This window comes from Capricornis sumatraensis, chromosome 15 (genome assembly GCF_032405125.1).
Source record: "Capricornis sumatraensis isolate serow.1 chromosome 15, serow.2, whole genome shotgun sequence".
Lineage (NCBI taxonomy): Eukaryota > Metazoa > Chordata > Mammalia > Artiodactyla > Bovidae > Capricornis > Capricornis sumatraensis.
Genome location: NC_091083.1, coordinates 73,081,028 through 73,097,244, shown reverse-complemented (window position 1 = coordinate 73,097,244; position 16,217 = coordinate 73,081,028). Strand labels below are relative to the sequence as shown.

At 62.6% G+C, this 16,217-nt stretch overlaps 1 protein-coding gene across 2 annotated transcripts in view; it reads right to left on the bottom strand.

Moving 5' to 3' along the window:
* Positions 1–478: 478 nt before the first annotated feature.
* PLCG1 (phospholipase C gamma 1) overlaps positions 479–16,217 on the bottom strand; it is a 32,883-nt gene continuing 17,144 nt past the window's right edge. Inside the window, exons 2-32 of one of the 2 annotated variants that reach the window (XM_068987580.1) lie at positions 15,308–15,460; positions 15,132–15,225; positions 14,942–14,989; positions 12,756–12,840; positions 12,580–12,663; positions 12,248–12,282; positions 11,986–12,058; positions 11,794–11,895; positions 11,571–11,689; positions 11,405–11,490; positions 11,188–11,308; positions 10,352–10,520; positions 10,124–10,246; positions 9,942–10,043; positions 9,675–9,862; positions 9,257–9,457; positions 8,784–8,903; positions 8,512–8,692; positions 7,655–7,732; positions 6,848–6,951; positions 6,580–6,676; positions 6,252–6,321; positions 5,683–5,840; positions 4,387–4,483; positions 4,075–4,299; positions 3,855–4,003; positions 3,056–3,170; positions 2,792–2,953; positions 2,601–2,689; positions 2,344–2,525; positions 479–2,207 (exon numbers count right to left, since the gene is read on the bottom strand). In XM_068987580.1, the coding sequence (XP_068843681.1) occupies positions 2,165–2,207; positions 2,344–2,525; positions 2,601–2,689; positions 2,792–2,953; positions 3,056–3,170; positions 3,855–4,003; positions 4,075–4,299; positions 4,387–4,483; positions 5,683–5,840; positions 6,252–6,321; positions 6,580–6,676; positions 6,848–6,951; positions 7,655–7,732; positions 8,512–8,692; positions 8,784–8,903; positions 9,257–9,457; positions 9,675–9,862; positions 9,942–10,043; positions 10,124–10,246; positions 10,352–10,520; positions 11,188–11,308; positions 11,405–11,490; positions 11,571–11,689; positions 11,794–11,895; positions 11,986–12,058; positions 12,248–12,282; positions 12,580–12,663; positions 12,756–12,840; positions 14,942–14,989; positions 15,132–15,225; positions 15,308–15,460 (3,653 nt within the window). In that variant the 3' untranslated portion in view covers positions 479–2,164. Of the gene's footprint in view, positions 2,208–2,343; positions 2,529–2,600; positions 2,690–2,791; positions 2,954–3,055; positions 3,171–3,854; positions 4,004–4,074; positions 4,300–4,386; positions 4,484–5,682; positions 5,841–6,251; positions 6,322–6,579; positions 6,677–6,847; positions 6,952–7,654; positions 7,733–8,511; positions 8,693–8,783; positions 8,904–9,256; positions 9,458–9,674; positions 9,863–9,941; positions 10,044–10,123; positions 10,247–10,351; positions 10,521–11,187; positions 11,309–11,404; positions 11,491–11,570; positions 11,690–11,793; positions 11,896–11,985; positions 12,059–12,247; positions 12,283–12,579; positions 12,664–12,755; positions 12,841–14,941; positions 14,990–15,131; positions 15,226–15,307; positions 15,461–16,217 lie in introns of both variants that reach the window. The other variant, XM_068987579.1, reaches the window with a different exon arrangement.

The following is a 16,217-nucleotide window of genomic DNA, read 5'->3' as shown; positions in this document are numbered from 1 at the left end:
GCAGGTTGGCGCGAGCTCAGGGCTGGCTGTTCTGAGGCACCTTCGTGCCCACAGGTTGGGTCTCTGGCCCCTGTCCTTAGAAGTGGGGCTGCGCCCCTCCAGCCTTCCACACCTGCCCTGGATCTCTCCACCAGCCAGGCAGAACCTGCCATGGGTGCAGCAGGGTCCATCAATAACCAACGGCCTGTGCCCTGCAAAGCCAGCGGCTCCTTCATTCCTCCTTCCTTCCTGAGGGACAGCATCCCGCGCCATCTTTGCCTTTAAAGAAACCTGCGTCATCGGCTGGCTTTGCTCCGCGTCCTCGCCTCCCGCCCCTCGCCCGCCGAGGCTGAGCAGCAGGAAGAGCAGAACATCGTCATGGTGCCATTGAGAAGTAATTCCACTTTTTACAGTCCTTTTCAGAAGGAAAGCTTTTTCAATAAAATTTAAAATTTTTATTAACATTTAAATTATAAATGAAACGCTGGCAACCATATATAGACATGTTTGCTATGGACAGCTGATTGGGAGGTGGTACTTTGAAATACCATTTCAGAATTAGTTTAAATAAATCAATACATTTTCTGAGAAACTGTGATTTCCTTCAGTTTACAGTTCACGATATGGAAAGTTTTAATATAATGTTAAATAATTTATTGTCTATCCTAAAAGCTATAGAAAATGGAATCACTATTGGGATCAGATAATAACAAGGCTTGAATGGCTCAGTGGTTCTTCTGAAGAGTATATAGAAATCTTAAAAAGGTAACACTGTTAACTGAGCTGTAAATCCGTAAAAATAACAGGTCTGCCACAGTGCGCAGATAAGTTCGTTCACTTTGCTTGCCCAGTCCCATCCCCCCACCAAGCAGCTTTCAGGTCAGAAGTGGAAGACATAGAAAATCATACATCCTACGTGAAGGAATGAAGGTCGTGAGAGACAGAGTGTGCAAAAATAAACTTTACAAGTCCATACTCCAACATCATGTCCGTCTATTGTCAGGACCTGATTGATTTCACAAACGCTCGAGATCACCCAGACAGCGTCCTCTTGCAGGGTCGTCTGGCAGACTCCGATCCAAGGTGTCGTGTGACAGGGAAAATGGTCTTCACTCTGATTTGGGACTCACGGCTGGCCTGCTGAGCTGCTGTGGGAGGACATGTCCCTTTTGAGAGGGCGTTTCCTGAACGCGTGGCGGCCAGTGCCCAGCTGGACCTCTGCTGTGGGGATTGGCCTTTCCACTCTGGGCCCATAGGTGCCCATCAGTCCTGACCCAGCTGGCTTCTTGCTCTGGCTCTTGGGGGGCCGTGACGCAAACACAGGCACGTCCTCACTGACGATGTGGGAGGAGCCGCCTGCTGCCCAGTGCCCACAGACATGTGCCCCCTGGTGAGCGGGTCCTTCAGGCTTGCGCTCAGGCTGCAGGCAGGGGGCACTGCGGCCCAGTGGGTGCCCCAGGGCCGCTGTCCTCCCACGGCCCCGAGGCGCTGCAGCTGTGGCCCTGCAACTCACTATCGCTCTCCCTGTCCCAGGTGGCACCCTGGGCCACCTCAGCCTCCTCCACAGGCCCCTCACGGCCTGGCTGCCCAATACTGCTGCCCTGCACGCGAGGCTCTGTGTCAGTCAGGTGGGTGGCGCTCCTGGTCGTGGGCAGCGTGCCCTTGTGCTGTGCTCTGCTCTCCAGGCAGGCCCTGTGCTCCTCCGCCCGGGCTCCAGGACACCTCCCCTCCCTCCCTGCCTGGCTGGGGTTTAAAGCTGCAGGACTGTGTAAACGTTGACTCCAGAGCCCAGCGAGGCTGCTGCTGCTCCGCTCCTCTCAGGAATGTCAGCGGCTCCTGAGCCTCCTGTGCGGCCAGCTGAGGCAGCCTCTCTCTCCGAGAGGCAGTGGCCGTGGTGGTCCCAAGACGGAAGGCTCCATCCCCAGAAGGCAGGGCCAGATGTGTGTGCTTCAAGGCCAGACAGTACAGTTTTTTGCCTTCACCCAAGGCTGGGACGTGGAGGCCCAGAATAGGAATACATCTCATTAATGGCGTGCTTTTCGTCTAGCGTCCACGGCTGGAATCCGGGCTCTAGGCGGTGAGGCCAGGAAGGGCGGCCCCATAGGCCGCTTCCCTGGAACCAGTCCACGGCCCCCTCTCCGTGCACAGCACGGCACCTGCTGCTCTCTGCGAGGCTGGGGCACAGCTAGAGGCGGTTGTCTCCGTTGACCCGAGTCCTGCGCGGGGCCCTGGGCAGGAGGAAGAGCATCCTGACGGGCGGCAGGCTGAAGCCCAGGGGGATGGGCGAGGGGAACTGAGGGCAGCCAGCAACCCCCTCAGCCTCTCAGGACCCCTCCTCCAGGCCACCTCGCCCCCACCCCTCACCTGCGATCCCGACCGTCAAAATGGTCTGCGAGATGCTCCTGGGAGATGCGCAAGTCCTCGAAGGGCTGCTGGTAGCGAGCTTCGAAGGAGCCCTCCCGGGCTCGGCCGTGGGACAGCGGGCCTGAGTCGCAGCTCCGCTCCCGCAGGGACGCACCCCCGAAGGGGCAGAGGTCGCCGTTCTCCTGCTTCGGCAGGGACACAGGGCTCAGTGGCTGCCGGGCCCCGCACCGCCCCTCCGCCCACCCGCCCGCCGGTACCTTGGCGGGAAAGACGTCAATCTTGACGAGCAGGGAGGCCAGCTCCAGGCCCTCACTGTAGTTGTTCTTCAGAGGCACCGCTCTGTAGCCTGCGGGGAGGAAGCTTGGTCCTTAGCCCAGGGGGACGCCGGCAAGCTGCCCCACCCCTGAGCCGGATCACGGTGGGCATGGCGTGGAGGAAGGGCCCTCACCTGTCTTCAGACCCTTCACTGGGAAGGTAGCCTGAGCTAGAAAGTTCTGGTCACTAAACATGTCCTCCTCATAGACCACGAAGCGCAGGAAGGCGAACTCGGGGTTACTGATCTGGAAGTGGAAGGGCTTGGCTGGCCACACAGGGTTCAGTCCATTGTCCACTGCAAAAGCAAGGGCAAAAGGCCTCAGGCCACTGCCAGGAGGATGGAGTCACAGGTACAGGGGGTCCGACATGCCTGGGGGTGTGGGGAGGGGAGACGTACCCACAAACTCCGTCTTCTGCTTGATGCTGTCATACTCGGCTCCAGCCACCTCGATCTCCACAAAAGGACACACGATGCCTCGGCCGTTCTTCGGCAGGTGCCGGGCCCCCAGTACCTGTAAGGCAGGCAAGCATGGGCCTGGGCTGGTCCTTCCAACTCACACCCGGTCCCCACTGAGCGGCGGAGGCAGTGCGCCCTCTGCTGGGCCCTCAGGACACTGCCCAGAAGTCCCATGTGAGTTTTTGCACTCTAACCTACCTTAAATCCATGTGCATTTTAACACGAAAATGTTTAAATTACTTCCCCCCGGGACAAAAAAGTAGAAATCTCTGGAAAAAAGACATGGTCACCCCCACTCTGTCCTCGTTTCTCCTTTGAGACCCACTCGGGCCCACAACCCCTGCATCCCACAGCAGCAAGCTGCCCGCATCACACCTGCTCCCCTGGGGCCTCCAGAGGGCGGCATGGGGGCTCAGTGCTGTTCAAGCCCCCATTCTAGCAAGTACCATCAAGCCGATTCCTGTGGCAGGGGCACCAGTTCCCTGCCTGTCTCTGCCCACTCCTGCCAGGCAGTGGCTATCCATGGTTTGCTATTACTGGACCGCATGACTCCTGAGAGCCAAGAACTGGCCACACTGAGCCCAGTCCTCTGGTGCAGGCCTGAAGCCCCACGCCCACCTCAAAGAATGGCTTCGTCTCCCTCAAGCTCCAGGATTGTCCAGCACCCCTCCCATGTCACGTTAGCCAGCCCCCCGGCCCTGGCGCCTGGAACCAGCCCAGCAGAGCGCCCCCTTCCCACCTCGATGCAGATGGCGCACGGCTCCAACCCGCGGAGGCTGCTCTTGTCAAAGGGATCGAAGGCCTCATCGCGCATGACACTGGGCTGCAGCACGTAGCCGCAGTGCCCGCCAGCCAGGAACAGGGCCTGGTTCATCTGCATGGGCTTGTCTGCAAGAGTGGGTTACAGTGGACTCCAGCCCCAGTGCCTGGCGGGACCCTGCCCCCGGCCGCTGCCTCACCTGGGGTCTGGAAGTTGAGGGCCACAAGCTGGCTGCCGCAGATCCACATGGGCAGGGGGTCGTAATTGGAGGAGTCCAGCCGCTGACCCTTAGGGTAGATGCGGGAGAGCTGCAGGCGGTTGTACTGGAGGAACTTCTTACCTTTGGCCTTGTTTACGTATTTCTCGGCCTTGGTCTCCGGGAAGGACGACATGTCGCGGTAGCAGGCGCGTTCGGTGCCAATCTCTGGGCCCAACAGGGAGCGCGCTCAGAGTCCGCCCATCCAGGTGCTGCTGGGGCCAGCCCCCTCCCAACCCCGGGCTGGACCCTTACTCTCTTCATCGAAGGGGACAGGCCGGCAGTAGACGACGAGCTCTGAGAGCTCCAGAGCGATCTTCTTCCTCCGCTCCATCATCTTGCCCTCGGTGAGCTGGGGACACATGGGTCCTGAGCCCAGGCTAGAGCCCCCAGGGAGAGGAGCCCCCGGCCACCTTGGGCATGCCCACTCGCACCTTCCAGACCCGGCTGTCCTCAGTCACACCCCAGAAACCGTCCTGAGGACAACACACCCTCCCAGCTTCAGAGGCCGGGATCCTCACACCACCTGCGCCCCAGAGACACTTCAGGGCACTGGGCCGGCTGCACTTCAGGGCTGCTTGGTCCTCAGCTCTGGGCCTGCCACGGGCACTGACTGCACTGGGAACGTGGGCGCAGTCCTCTGGGTCCTTGGGACCATCCTTCCAGCCCCGGCCCAGAAGCCTCACCCCTCACCTCGCAGTTCTCCTTTCTCAAAACCACCACCTACCCACCACGGCCAGACTTCAGCCCCAGCACATCCCTCACTAGCACCCTGTGCGGCCCTCGAACTCGTGGAGGCCCGCTTCCTTCCAGAAGCAGCTCCTGTTCTCAAGCTGTTCCTTCCCTCCATAGCCCAGACCCCAGGATGCATCCCTTCAACCACCAGATCCTTCCAGCCTGGTCCTTCCAGGCCCTGCTTGACTCTAAGTCCTCCGCACCCAGCCTTCTCGGCTTGGCCTGCGGGCGTCCTTTCTCCAAGGCAGCCACGGTGTGTCCCGCAGCCCCTCCACCCCACTGCAGGATTCCCACACCCCGGCCAGCACACCCTCCTCTCACCTCCAGAAGCTGGTCCTTCCACCGCCCTGCCCTGCACAGGCGGCGCCCTTGCCTTCCACCAGCCGAGGCCCACTGCCATACCACCCAGCCGTGACCGCCCACAGCCACGGCCGTCTACAACCAGCACTTTGAGCTTCTGGCCCTGTTGTCTGCTCTGTGGCCTGCCTCGAGTCAGACACCCGGCCTCGCTGGCCTGCTCATCCCAGCCTCTCGTTTCTCAACACCTGCGTCCTCAGAGGTCACGCTCTGCTCCCAACCTGTACCACGTCACCCTAAACCTTGGGCACCTACTCCTGCTTCCAGCCCAGGACCTAGCCTCTCGCCTCTGCCCTTGATACCAACTGGTCACTACGCAGAGCCACTCAGGAACGTCTTGGGTATACCTCAAACTCAACACACCCCTAACGTGCCACACTGTGGAGCACGCGTGTCCCTCCAGCCCCTGCCAAGCAGCGGGGGCTGCCCCGCGGCTGGAGGACCAGCACAGGCTCTCACCCTGGCGTCCGCCGTCTGCGCCACCTCCCGGATCTTCTTCACCCAGTCCTGCAGCTCCTCCTGTGAGTCGGCAGCCACGTCCAGGGACCAGTGTGCCACTGAGGCCATGCTGATGGAGAAGACGAACAGCCGGTTGTTCTTGCCCTCGGGACGGATGGCTGGAGGGAGGGAGGAGAGGAGAGCTGGGGACATGGGGCTGAGCCCCCACCCCACCCCAGGCATGGGCAGAGCTCACTCCCTTCCTCTTCAGGGTGGAGGATGGGCAGCCCAGAGACGAGCCCCTGTCCCCACCTCTAAGCCTGTCTCAGCCAAGGACCAGCCCTCCAAGACCATGGACTTCAGCTCGCCAGCAGCATCATCCCCAGTGTCTGCACAGGGCGAGCACGCAGGCCTCAGAGCTGGGGGGGCAGGGGATGGGGAGCCAGAGGGTGCCGAGGCGTCCAGGAGTGGGGAGAGCTCAGAACGAGGACAGCCTGTGGGGTCCAACCCTCAGCTTCCTCTCTCTGGGCATGGAGAGAGCCACCAGGGACAGCCTGAACCTGAGGGGCAGAGAAAGGGCTGGGGCTCACCTATCTGACAAGCTGGCACATCCAGGACCCCCCGCAGCAAGTCCCCGAGCGGGCTGTTCTCGTCCAAGTGCTGAGGGAGGCAAAGCCCAGAGTCAGCAAGTCTGCTGTGTGCATGAGGGGATGTGTGCATGAGGGGATGCCTGCATGCACGTGAGAAATACACCCAACAGACGAACATGAAACCACACGCGTGGGGCCCATGTTCATCAGACTGCGGCCTGCGTGTGGTGATGGGACCACGGGGGTGCTGTGCGCGTGCGGGGGGGTGGACGCCGTGCAGGAGGCTGGACACGGGAATCCCCTCCCACCGACGAGGCCCTGCTCTCACCTCCCTCTCGGGCTCCAGGGCCGCCGGGCTGACCATTTCCTCCACGTAGTTTGAAGGGAACCACAGCTGCTTCTTCCCACCGTAGTCACCCCGCCACCTGTGGAAGCCACAGGGTGCTGACCCCAGGGACCACCCCAAACTCCCGAGAGGAAGCAGCTCTGCGGGTGCATCGGGGCCCACACCGGTCCTTGCCTCCCAAGCCCCTCTCGCATGTACACGGCCAGTACCCAGGACGCCTGGCCTGCACCAGGGGCTCTCGAGGGCTCACCAGCCTCCCTCCTGCTTCTCCACGTTCTGGATGATGGCGCTCTTGGTGAATGTCAGCTCGTCCTCCCGCTGAGCCTTGTAGTCGAAGAGAGCTTTGACGGCACACTGCGGGAGAGAAGCCCTGGTCCAGCAGACAGGCCTCCCGCTCCTCCTCTCCCACCCATGGCTGCACGTGCACCAGTCCTTGTGACCACTCTCCCCGGGGCCTGCAGGAGGCACCAGGGCAAAGGGGACAGGTGAGCCAGGGCTTCTGGAGGGAAGCTCCTTTGGGTTCGGGGAGACCTCGCAAGCCCCCACCCTGGGCCCCAGGAGTTAGACCGGGAAGCTGGGATGGGAGGTACTGAGCGCCTCCTCTAAGACCAGGATGGCTTGGGGTGTGGCTGGCACTCCACCATTCAGCAGCTTCAAAGTAGGAGAAGGAATCTGGTCCCAAGCTCCCTACTGATAAGGAAAAATGAGGAAAAGAGCCCAGATCCTTACCCCTTAGAAACAAAGCCCCAAAGAGGAAGATCCGCCTATCTGAGGAAGCTCAGCAGCAGCCAGTGTGCCCCACCCCCGCCTGCTGCCACCAGGGAGGAAACGGGGGTCACCCCGGGGAGGAGTCTGGACGGGTCAGTGCTGACCCCTGGGACAGTGGCTGGGGCCAGCCCCAGGAGAGCTGTGGTCACACACCAACCACACACTTCGCAACACCTCTTGGGCCTCGGAAAACCACAAATACCACTTCTGCACAAAGACCGCAGGCTGCCCTGCACCCCACAGCTGGGGACCCTCCCCAGCTTCCTGCGCCCAGAGCCCAAGGCTATACCTTGAATGTGGGCATAGGGTTCGCCTCCACATAGAAGCCAGGGTTGCGGCCCTCGTACAGCGCACCGTAGTCAGGCTCCTGGAAATGGGACAGGTCAGGCCATGTTAGTGCCCAGAAGTGAAAGCAGCTGCTGGCTTCCGTGTCCCCGCCTCACCAAGCCGCCCGTCCGCCCCTTTCACACACCTGGTCCGCCAGGGTTCCCAACCTCAGGGGCCTAGAACACCCCTCCTCTCTCCTCACTCTTATCTTGGCCACCCTGTCCACGACTCTGAGACCAGGCGGCTCCAGAAGCCGCCTCCACCCCTACCTCCTCTCAGACCCCAGCCCCAGCGGGCGGCCCTCGCCCTGGCCACCTGGGCCCACTGAGGACAAGAGTCTGGAGTGGACGTTCTGCCAGGGCCCCACTGTCCTCGCTGCGGCCGTGATCCTGGCTCCTGCACCACAGCCTGCCTTCACGCTGGCTTCCCCGTGGCCTGCCCTTCTCAAACACATCTCTGTAGCCTATGAGCCCCTGCCGTGCTCCCACCCCCCAGGTGGACCCCCTACCTGGGTGAACTCTGGGACCTCCCCTCCCCACCCCACCCCCTGGCCCATAGGGACAGTTCTGCTGAAACCCGTTCCCCACCTCCCCACCCACACAACCGTCCTAGCCTCACAGACACACACAGAGGCCCTCCCTCCGGGACGCCTCCCTGGGTCTCCGCTGGGCTGGCTGGCCCCCCGGCAGCACGTGGGCCGCTCTGTCCCTCGCATCCACCCAGGGACTGCTGGGTGCTGGCCTGCCCTGCGGTGAGCCTGGCAGTTCCCGGAGGGCCGGTAGGTCTCCTGCGCCCTGCCCCCTGCCCCCAGGCGCTCACAGCCGTGCCAATCTTCTCCAGAGCCTCCTCGTTGATGGGGTAGCGCAACTTCATCTTGCGGTACAGTGGGTGCTTCTCGTAGTAGCTGACGAGGTCAACAAGGCTGTCAAACTCTGAGTTGCCCAGCATCACGGTCTGGCCCTCCTGCTGGACACGGCAGTGCTTGATCTTTCCCTCAGCCCTTGACAGAGACAGAGGAGCCACACGGGGTCAGTGGGCCGGGACCAGGAGTGCCCTGCACGGCCTCCAGCCCCCTAGGGCTACCCCCTCACCGGAAGGAAATGGCGTAGGAGTTGGGCTCGTTCCGTTTCCGCACCAGGAAGGCCCCGTCCCGGGGGACACGCATCAGCATGTGCTCGGCCTGCGCTCTGGTCAGGCTGGCGTGGTACCACCTGTGGATGGACAATCTGTGTCAGCCCTGCCCAGCGCCAAAGCCCCAGGTCCGCGACTCCACCCTGCCCCAGACCCACACTCCCGCCCCAACCCTGTTTCATGCCCCCGCCCCGCCCCAGGTCTACACCCCCAACCCTGCCCCAGGCCCACACCCCCATCCCACCCCAGGTCTGCGCCCCCACCCCGCCCCAGGTCTACACCCCCATCCCGCCCCAGGTCTGCGCCCCCACCCTGCCCCAGGCCCACACCCCCATCCCACCCCAGGTCTGCGCCCCAACCCTGCCCCAGGCCCATACCCCCATCCCGCCCCAGGTCCGCGCCCCCGCCCCGCAGCCCCAGGCCCCTCCCTCACTCTTTGCTCTCGTGCGCGTTGGTCTGCGGGACCGGCTCTGACAGGCGCATCTCAAATTCATTGCAGCGCAGGGGAACCTGCTGGTAGTGCGTGATGAGGTCATAGAGGGAGTCGAAGACGAGGTTGTCCGTCAGGAAGAACTTGGGGGTGCCCGCGTCCTGCCGGGAGTGGATCCGGCAGTGCTGGACTTTGCCATTCCGCCTGAGGGGACAGGAGGCTGTGAGCAGCAGGCGGGGCGGCAGCCCACACGCCACCCACCAGAGGGCACCAGGTCTCCCGCAGGAGGCACTCAGGATGGCTCAGGTGCGAGCGGCCCTGCAGAGGCTCCACACCGACCGCACGTGTCTGCGCGCGTGCCCGGGACCCACGGTGCCCCTGGTGGTGTCAGATCCACGTGTGCACGTGCCAGGAGGTTTACCAGAAGGACAGAGTGTAGTCGCCCACGAAGGTCTCGCTCTCGCGCACGAGGAAGGAGCCGTCCGGGGCCCCGGTCTCAATGCAGTACTCTGTGAGCAGGCGCTCGGCGATGTGCCGCCCGTCCCGGCCCGCCCCGAGCTTCCCGTGGAACCACTTCTCGTTGGAATGCAGCTCTGTGCTGCCACTGGCCTGCAAGGCGGAGGGTGACAGCAGAGACGCTCGGTGACCCAGACCCCAACCCGGACCCCGGCCCTGGGCCAGCCCTCACCTCCTTGGGCTCCTCCTCATCCTCGTTGCCCTGGTCGCTGCTGGTCTCCTCCGAGTAGTAGATCTTGCTGCTGGTCAAGACGAAGTAGTGGGGGTACCACTCCTGGAAGAGACGGGCGGGGGGGCCTGTGACAGAGTCCTCTGTGTGGCTGCCCTGCAGGCCCAGCCTGGCCCAGCACTCACATGGTTCACTGGGTCTTCCAGGTAGAGGATGCCATTCTTGATGGAGTTGCTGATGTCGTTCTCAGAGTACATCACCGATGTAGGCACCTCCTCGTAGGCACTGCCCTCAGCCAACTTCTTGTGCTGTGGGCGACAGGCCAGGACTGGCATCCCAGGCCCCCACCTCCTCCTCCAGTCCTGGAGGACCCACCACTGAAGCAAAGGCACGCCCCCCTCACCAAGACTTACCTTGATAAGGATCTTCCTCTTGAGCTGGTTGGGGGAGGGGAGCCCGTCAGCCGCAATGTCCACAGGCTTGGTGAGGAGTGTGTCCCCGAGCACCTTCTTGAAATACTGGGCCATGTTCCTCTGCTGGGCAATACTGCAGTGGTCCTCGATAGACAGGATGACCGGGTACCTGCAGGGCAGGGGAACAGCGTGTAACACAGGAGACCCTGTGATTCCCAGGGGTCATGGCTCAGACCCTCCCAGAGTGAGGCGTCAGGGGCCTAGGGCCCAAGGTTCTCCCTAGAGGGGAGCTACCCCAGAGAAGAGGCGGACTTATGGGTGCAGCAAAAACCCAGGCCAACTGGGACTGCCACAGACAGGCATCCCTAGACTTGGTTCCTTCATGCAGCTGCCCCGGCAGCAAGGAGGGACATCCTACACCCAGGTCAGGAGTGGTGACGAACAGCCCCCAAGTTTAGCTACTGGGGGCCCCTGGTGATCCCCTCAATGAGGTGGGAGAGGCTAGTGACCACGGTTTGGGGAAACAATAAGAACTGCAGAGTGAAACACGCGGAGCACAGATGATTCTCTGGGTTCTGACAGGAAAGGAGCTGGCAGGACAACAACCTCCCAGGCCCAGGGCTACAGGACTGATCTCTGAAGATGAAGAGCTTGAGTGTGTTCCACAGGCTGAGGAGCAGGGCCCACGGAGCAGGCAGGTGGGCCAAGGGTGCAGGAAGTGAGCAGCTCCGGCAGCAAGGGCTCCAGCAGCTGGCAGGAGGTGGAAGGCAGGGCCGGGGCCTGGGGGGGCTTTCACAGGGACCCAGGAGAGGTGGAGCCGAGCCCTGGCCGCTCACTCTGAGGCCACAAAGGCATGCTCCTTGATGGTATGCAGGACGTCTGAGAACTTGATCTTGGTGGTCAGAGTGTGTCCGTGGTAAATGACTGGCATCCCGTCTGGGCCATCCCAGCAGTCCACTGGGGAGCAAGGCGACAACAGTCAAGCGGGCAGGCTCCACCCCCCATCTCCCCGTCCACCCCACCCCAGGCGCCCCGCCCCAGGCCCCCACGCACACTCGATGCAGCGGCAGCCCATCCGCAGGCAGCGAGCGTAGGCTTCCAGGGATGACTCGCTGGAGAACTGGTCCCCGGTCAGGTACCTAGACAGGGAGGCAGGGGGCGGGGAGTCAGGCAAGCCCCACCTCCTGGGGTTGGGCCAGGGGCTGAGGGCGCCACTCACGTGTTGTGCGAGGAGGAGATCCAGTAGTGCGACAGGGGGTTGTTCATGGTGTCGGGGCACACCGCGTCTAGCTGTGAGTTCCATATGCTGTTCTCCTTGGAGAACAGGAAGGTGACGAACTATCCGGGAACAAATGTGGAGAAACAGAAGATGAGCCCCTGCCTTGCACCACAGCACCGGCTGGCACAGGTAGGGGGTCAGTCCAGAAGGAGGGCACGCGGACCTCATCCAGGAAGAAGTAAGGCTCCTCAATCTCTCGCAAGGGGTCTCGGAGGAAGCTGAGCATGAACTCCTGCACCTGGAGCCGGTCCACCGCCCACAGCTCCTGATGGGGTGGGAGAGGGGGATGCGTGAGAGGCCTCCAGCCGCTGGGGAGCCGGACCCCCACCAGCACCCCAGCCCAGCTGGGTCCTACCCCCTGGTGCTCGAGGAGGAACTGTTGGAACTCAGCAAGGGACACCCGGCACAGCTCCGGCCGCTCGCCCGCCCTGCAGGACAGAAAGGAAGCGCCCGGCGGCCGGCTGGCTAGCGCGGACCACGGACAGTGGGGTGCCCTCAGAAGGCGGCACCCAGAACGGTCCAGGAGGGTCCCACACCCCCAACCATCCACGGGGAATCAACCAGGGGAGGGACGTGGGGGCCTGGGGAGAAGCCCACCTCCCCACTTCAGACCAAACCTCAGGGCGCTGTCTTCCAGAAAGGGAAGGTCCATCTGCAGGAGACAAAACCAGGTCAGCGCGAGAACCCAGGGAGGCCCTGTGGGCAAGGGGCTCTCGGGAAGAAAGGCTGGGGCAATTCAAAGGGGCAGGCCTCACAGGGAGAAGCACCGGAGGCACGGCACCCCACCGCCCCCAAGCAAGGCTGAGGCAAGCGGGGGGCGCGGGCAGGGGTGGGGGCGCAGGCACAGGTGGGGGCGCGGGAGCGGGGCGTGAGCATGGAGTGTGGCAGAGCGGGGCGGGGGCGGGGCAGGGCAGGGTAGGGCGGGAGTGGGGTGGGGGGGCTCCTGCACCATCTTCTGGGCGCTGTACATGAGGCTGCGGTAGAGCTGAGCAAACTGCCCATAGGTGATGTCACTGGCGCGCGGCTCCAGGTCCTAGAGACAGAGTGGGACTGCTGGTCAGGGCCCGCCGGGGCTTGGGGCGGCTGCACTCCCCGCCCGCCTGCAGCCAGCCCGCAGGCCCTCACCGTCAGCCGCTCCCGGAGGAAGCGCATGTTGGGGACCCGGTAGTTGACCTGGGACAGCATGTTCTTCAGGTCCTTGGCCGATATCCTGAGGAGACAGGGACCCCGCCAGCGGCCTCAGCCCCACCTCTCACGACCTCTGACCTGTGGGCCGAGTCCACCTGTGGCTGGGCAGGTAAACACCACCACTCTGGGCCCTGCAGCTCTGATGGTGAGCCTGGCTCAGAGCCAGAGGTGACTGAGGGAAGGCCCTTCTTCTCCCAGGCTTCCAGGCACAGAGGGAGGCAGCCCCTGCGTGGCTCCCCGGGGCCCCTTCAGCCTCACTCTCAAACCCGGGTGCCATCACGGGCAGGCAGCTCGCAGGACTCCCCGCCCACTGCCCAGGGACTTGGGGCCTCCTCAGGGAGGAGAGGAAAACCCGTCTCAGCCAAGCACCAGCAGTGGTGAGAAGGCACGGTCCCAGGGTCTCACAGAAGTGCCCTGCCTTCCAAGGCAACCTGCCTAACGATGGGGCAGAGGACCGTGCTTGGTCGGCCAGGCAACAGGAAGAAAAAGATGGCGACAGGGAGGCCTTCTCTCCTGGGAGGGGGTGGCATGGAAGGGAAGGCGGGCATGTCTCCCTCCCTCCCTGGCGGTCCTGCTCTCTTCCAGCCAGCGCTCGCCTGGCCTCCGTCACCCAGGAGGGGGCTGGCAGGGCCCTCCTGGGGTGGGTTAGGAAATCTGCTTCACCCAGCCTTCCTTCTGTGGGCTCCTTGCCACCAGCATCACACGCAGGTTGAAACCACTCCCCCTAAAACGCCGATCTGCCCTGCCTCCTCTCCAGTAGCTGCCCCTTCTCTGCCCCTCCTCACAGCAGTGCTTTGAAGGAGCCATCCAGGCTCCTCTCACTCCCCGGACCCCACGTGCACTCCTCCACTGTCAGCCTTGAGGTCACTGACAGCTCTCAGTCGTCCCCACGTGACAAGGCGTGGCGCAGCTGACCAGTCCCTCCTCTCTGGGCTTCCAGGGCTCCGCCTCCTCCGGGTTTCCTGGGCTCCTCACTGCCCCAGGCCCCAGTGGACAAGCAGCCCAGGCTGGGATCGGCCACCAGCCCTCTTCTCTTTCCTTGCTGTGTTTGCCTGCAGGCGCCTCCAGCCTCCCAAACCCCCTGCGTGCTGTGCTCCTCAGGTCGCATCTCTGGCCCACTTTGTTCCCAAGCTCGTTCTACCCACCTGCCTGCTCAACCCCTCTACCTGACCATCTACGGGCATCACGGGACTCACCCCCTCAAATGCGTCCCTCTCATAGCCTTCCCAATCTCAGTCAACGGCAACCCCACCTTTCTAGATGCGCAGACCAAAAAGCTTAATATAATCCTCAACTCTCCTTCATGCTCCAGAACTGATGTTAGCAAATTCCATTGAGCTCTATCTTCAAAATATAGCCCCGCCGAAATCCAACCCCTTCCTAACACCCCCACTAACCATCGTCTTCACTGGGAGCATTGGAGCCACTTCCTAGTAAGTGAGCTCTCCACCCACCCGCCGCCCTGTGCACTTGACCTCAGGTCACGTCACACTTCTCTTCAAAACCTTCCGGGGTGCCCGCCTCTCCCCCCGTCAGCGGTCCTCCTCATCCACCACCTGGCCTTTGTCCCACACTTCTGTAGCCCCTCTGGCTGTTACACCGTGGCCTCAAAGCCACGAGCTCCAAAAGGAAAAGGAAAGTGAAGTCGCTCAGTCGTATCTGACTCTTTGTGACCCCATGGACTGTAGCCTCCCAGACTCCTCTGTCCATGGGATTTTCCAGACAAGATACTGGAGTGGGTAGCCATTTCCTTCCCCAGGAGATCTTCCCGACCCAGGGATTGAACCCAGGTCTCCTGCATTGTAGGCAGATGCTTTATTGTCTGAGCCGCCAGAGAAGTCCTGAGTGAGCTCCAAGGCACCCCTCAAACACACTACAGCACACCCAGAGCTGGTTCTGCACACCTGCCTCTGCCCACAGTGGCGGTGCACTTGGCTTATCGTCGCTGGCCTCCCCACCAGCTGGCACAGGCCCTCGGACAGCTGACTGCAGAAAGTGCCTGTACCAGAGGCCTGCCCACCCCTGGCCATGCTGAGACAGGTCCTCCGGTTCTTGAAGTGGGGCCACTGTTCTGGTCGCCCCAACCCACCCTGCCGGGATAGGGCCCCCAGCTCAGCACCTACCGGTCCTCACGGTTCCGGTCCACGGAGTAGAACTGCTTCCGCAGCCACCTGGTGGGAGAGAAGGAGCCTGAAGTGAGGCCAGGCCTGGGGAGGAGACCAGCAGGCAGCTCGGGCGCAGAGGCCCGGGAGTCCCTGCCCTGCTCCCGAGGGCCCGGCGCCCTGACCTCACCCGTCAGGAGGGGGTTCTCACCTCTCAATCTGCAGGGGTGTGGCTGCCTGCAACGTGTCCTCCATCAGCCAAGTCAGGCCCTTGATCCACATGTTCACTTCGTCCTCAGACGTGGCTGTGAGCAGGGGGTGAAGGGCTGAGCCTGGGGCTGGGCTGCGCCCCCCAGCCTCCCACCCCCGCTGGCCCCTCAGCTGCACCTTGGAGGCTCAGGGTCTTCAGGCGGAATTCCATCCCGTACAGGATGACGAAGCAGTGGGACTGGTCTGGCCGAAAAGCAGGGTCCTCTTGGTAGCGATCGAAGTCCCGTGAGGTCTTCCCTGGGCGGATCTCCTTGATCTCACGAATGTCAACTGGAAGGGCAGGGGAGAGGCCAAGGTCAGGCTCAGGCCTCCCAAGGTGAGCAGGGCTGCCTGGGCTCCCTGCTCGTTCCCACACTCTCTTCAGAGAAGACCACCGAGAGAGACGGCCCCTCGGGGGCACTCAAGACCACTCAGGCCCACTCGGGGAGGGAAGAGAGCTACGCTGAGTCTACAGGCAGAGCTCTGCTAAAAGCTGGGGGTCTGGGGGAACAGGGAGCTCTGTGCTGTGCACGCTGCCTCCCTGACAACACAGGCGGGTCACTCTGACCTGGAGAAAGCCGGACTCGAGAACAAGAAACGGGGACCTGCGGCCGCAAGTCTGTGAGGACCATTTCCTGACACAAAAGTGCACCAACTGAATCGTGAAGTCCCAAGGTTCCTGCTGGGGAGGGGCAAGCCCAAACGAGTCTCAGAATCCAAGGCGGGGAGCAGGCACTGGGCCAACAGACCTGGTGCAACCCCAATGACCCCCCTCCCAAACATCCCCGAGCAAGTCCCAGCAAGAGCAGGGCTGCCCACAGATGGCTCCCACCCTGGCCACCCAGCTCAGACCAGAGAAGCACCAAATCCGAGCAGCAGACAAACCGCCTCAGCCACTAACTCAGACCATGCCGAGTGCCTCCTTTAACTTCCCTCCAACTGGGTTTTACTATCTCTAGAGCAAAGAGCTTGACTGAATACCTCCAGAAGGCAGGGTGGTAGAAGAAACCTGTGTGGACTCGGGGGTGGGCCTGCCAGGACTAGACTC